Source organism: Labrus bergylta, chromosome 4 (assembly GCF_963930695.1).
Source record: "Labrus bergylta chromosome 4, fLabBer1.1, whole genome shotgun sequence".
Classification (NCBI taxonomy): Eukaryota; Metazoa; Chordata; class Actinopteri; order Labriformes; family Labridae; genus Labrus; species Labrus bergylta.
Genome location: NC_089198.1, coordinates 24,407,687 through 24,410,186, shown reverse-complemented (window position 1 = coordinate 24,410,186; position 2,500 = coordinate 24,407,687). Strand labels below are relative to the sequence as shown.

The 2,500-nt window shown below is 40.9% G+C and overlaps 1 protein-coding gene across 1 annotated transcript in view; it reads right to left on the bottom strand.

The window, feature by feature from the left end:
• tmie (transmembrane inner ear) overlaps positions 1-1,867 on the bottom strand; it is a 14,682-nt gene extending 12,815 nt beyond the window's left edge. Inside the window, exon 1 of the mRNA XM_020654368.3 lies at positions 1,419-1,867. Coding sequence (XP_020510024.1) covers positions 1,419-1,529 — 111 coding nt within the window. The 5' untranslated portion in view covers positions 1,530-1,867. The remainder of the gene's footprint in view (positions 1-1,418) is intronic.
• Positions 1,868-2,500: the final 633 nt, after the last annotated feature.

Genomic DNA, 2,500 nt, shown 5'->3' with positions numbered 1-2,500 from the left:
GTATTTTAGAATTACGTCTTCATTGTTACTTTATTTCGTGTTTCTATCTAAAGTGCAAGTGAAATCAGCACATGCGCCACATGAAAGCCAAAGTGATGTCACTAAAGCACTCTTTGTGTCTTTGTCTGGCTCCTGGAGTATTGATCTCATCCTCAGTAAACCCCATGAAATCCTTATATCATGCATTAAGCTCCTTCTTCCTCCAAAGCAACCACTACACCATCTTATTTTGAATTCTCCGAATGCATCACACATGAGGGCATAGAGAGTCTGGTCCTTGAAATTGCTGGTGCTTCCTCTGACCTTTCATAACACGTGTTTGCTTTCAACAGAGCAGAGTTCAGAGGACGTGATCTTAATATTTCTCTTATCTTGATTTTCTAGCTTCTAGACTCGTTTTGTTGTTTATTATCTCTTCTTGATACTCTTACTTCTTATTGCTTCCATTTTAATCACTCTTTTATCTTCTTACATACTCAATCCTCTTGGTCTCAACCTAAGTTGCTGGGTTCCTGTGTTGCCTGAGTTATTGTTGTTTGAGTTCTGATGTTTGGGTTCTGATGTTGGTCAGGTTTTTGTTTAAGTTATTATTATTATTTTCTGTCGAGGTTTTGTTGTTAGTGGCTGGGTGTCTCTGCCTTGGGTTGCATTGTTGTCATGATTTTCTGTTGTGATTTGGGTTCCCATGTGTTGTTGTTGTTGTTGTTGTGTTTTCTTCTGCATTGTCAAAGCACTTTTTAAAACCTTGTTTTTAAAAAGCGCTGTACACATAAAGTTATTATTATTTTGATCGTCATATCTATAATCAGGGTCAGATGGGTATTTAATAAATAAACCATTTTATTTATTGCCTCCTAATGAATGCATACAGAAATTTGAATGAATGGCATTTCAGATAACACATTATTTATGTGATATAATGCATTTATTCTTAAATCATGGCCCGTGTGCTTCTCTATATTTTGGATTTTGCCCTTTTCTGGTCCATTTTTGCATTGTGTACCATCCTTTCATTTTTAAGAAGCGGACTTTTTACTATCTAATTTTAAAGAAAACATAAAGCTTTAACCGATTTTGAATTCAGGTATTATGGTAGTCTTATTCTCTGCAACGTTTCCTTCCTTTCTTAAAAGAAAAAGCACAGAAACAACTTGCCGTAGCAGGACTGCTCACATCCATCCTCCTGTTTACACCCGTTTGAACAGGCTGTTCATAATGTAACAACATATTATGTATCAGGTTTCAACATATGTGCTCTAACTCCTAATTAAGTTAGACAAGCAACAACCCTATATAGCACACAAACAAGTAACTACCTTTGAAAAAGCAGAACACCTCCTGTGCTAGTCACACAGATACAATAAGGATTATTCCTGATAGATACCTGTGGAGGACTCTGTGATGTCTCCGGCTCTTACCTCAGGGTCCGGAATCTGGGAGAACACGGATGACATGCACTGAGTCAGCAGCACTGCTCCCAAGCCCCGCAGCAGGAATAGAGGTGGGCACACAGGCTGATCCCCAGCCATCCTTTGCCCCTCTTTCTTCCTGCGGCCACCCTGCACCCTCGCTCTCTTCTTCCTCCTCTGTCTGTCTGCCTGCCTGCACTGGCGCCGTTTACAGGACAGGACCACAATGGCCCTGGGTGATTAATGGCTACAATGGTGCTGACGGCTTCCTCCCATCCACAGTTGTCTGCTGAAATTCTCCTCTATCTCTATTTCTCTTTCCTTTCTGCAGGAACCAAAATACACACCGGTGGCTCACACTGCAGGCAGGACAAAACTAGCTTCACTACAATGGAGGGAGCCAGCCCTGCAGTTGGGGTACATTAATTAATTAATAGACCTGGTGTGGTTTACAGCCAGCTCATCCTGCTGGGGACAGGCAGTTAACACAGTGTGGGGGGATGGGCTGTACAGTTAACCATGAGCGTGGCCTGCGCAGGACAGTGAAGCAAATGGCTGTGAGCGCCATCTTATTTATTGCCTCACAATCAGAAGCGTAAAAATCGGCTCAGCCTCGCCTGTTCGGTGTGCTGAGATGAGAGCTGAGGACACTGCACCAGTGTGAATTCTAGTTTGTTTTAGGTCGCTTTTGTTGTTGTTGTGATTTGATCATGAATCTCCCTCATTGAGAAAAGTATCATTTTAAGCACAACAACAGACCACGATGGCACGAATTGAGCATGAAATCATCCTAACGTGAAAGGATGTGTTGAAAGAAAAAGTATGCTGTTCTCTGTACTGTGATTAATACATTTGTTTATTAATGCTAAAGGTTTCAAAGTATTGCAGATATACGCAAGACAACAAATCAGTTTAACCAATGGCAGTGTTAAATACTTGATTCTGATTGGTCAATTTCAGCATTCCAAGGTCTGCTATTACTCTATAGCTGCACTGCTGTAAAAAAAAAGGGGGCACCTTGAAGCATTCATCTATAAATACCTGCTCATATACAGCAAGCCTAAACATTAACACATTATAATCTAAGACAG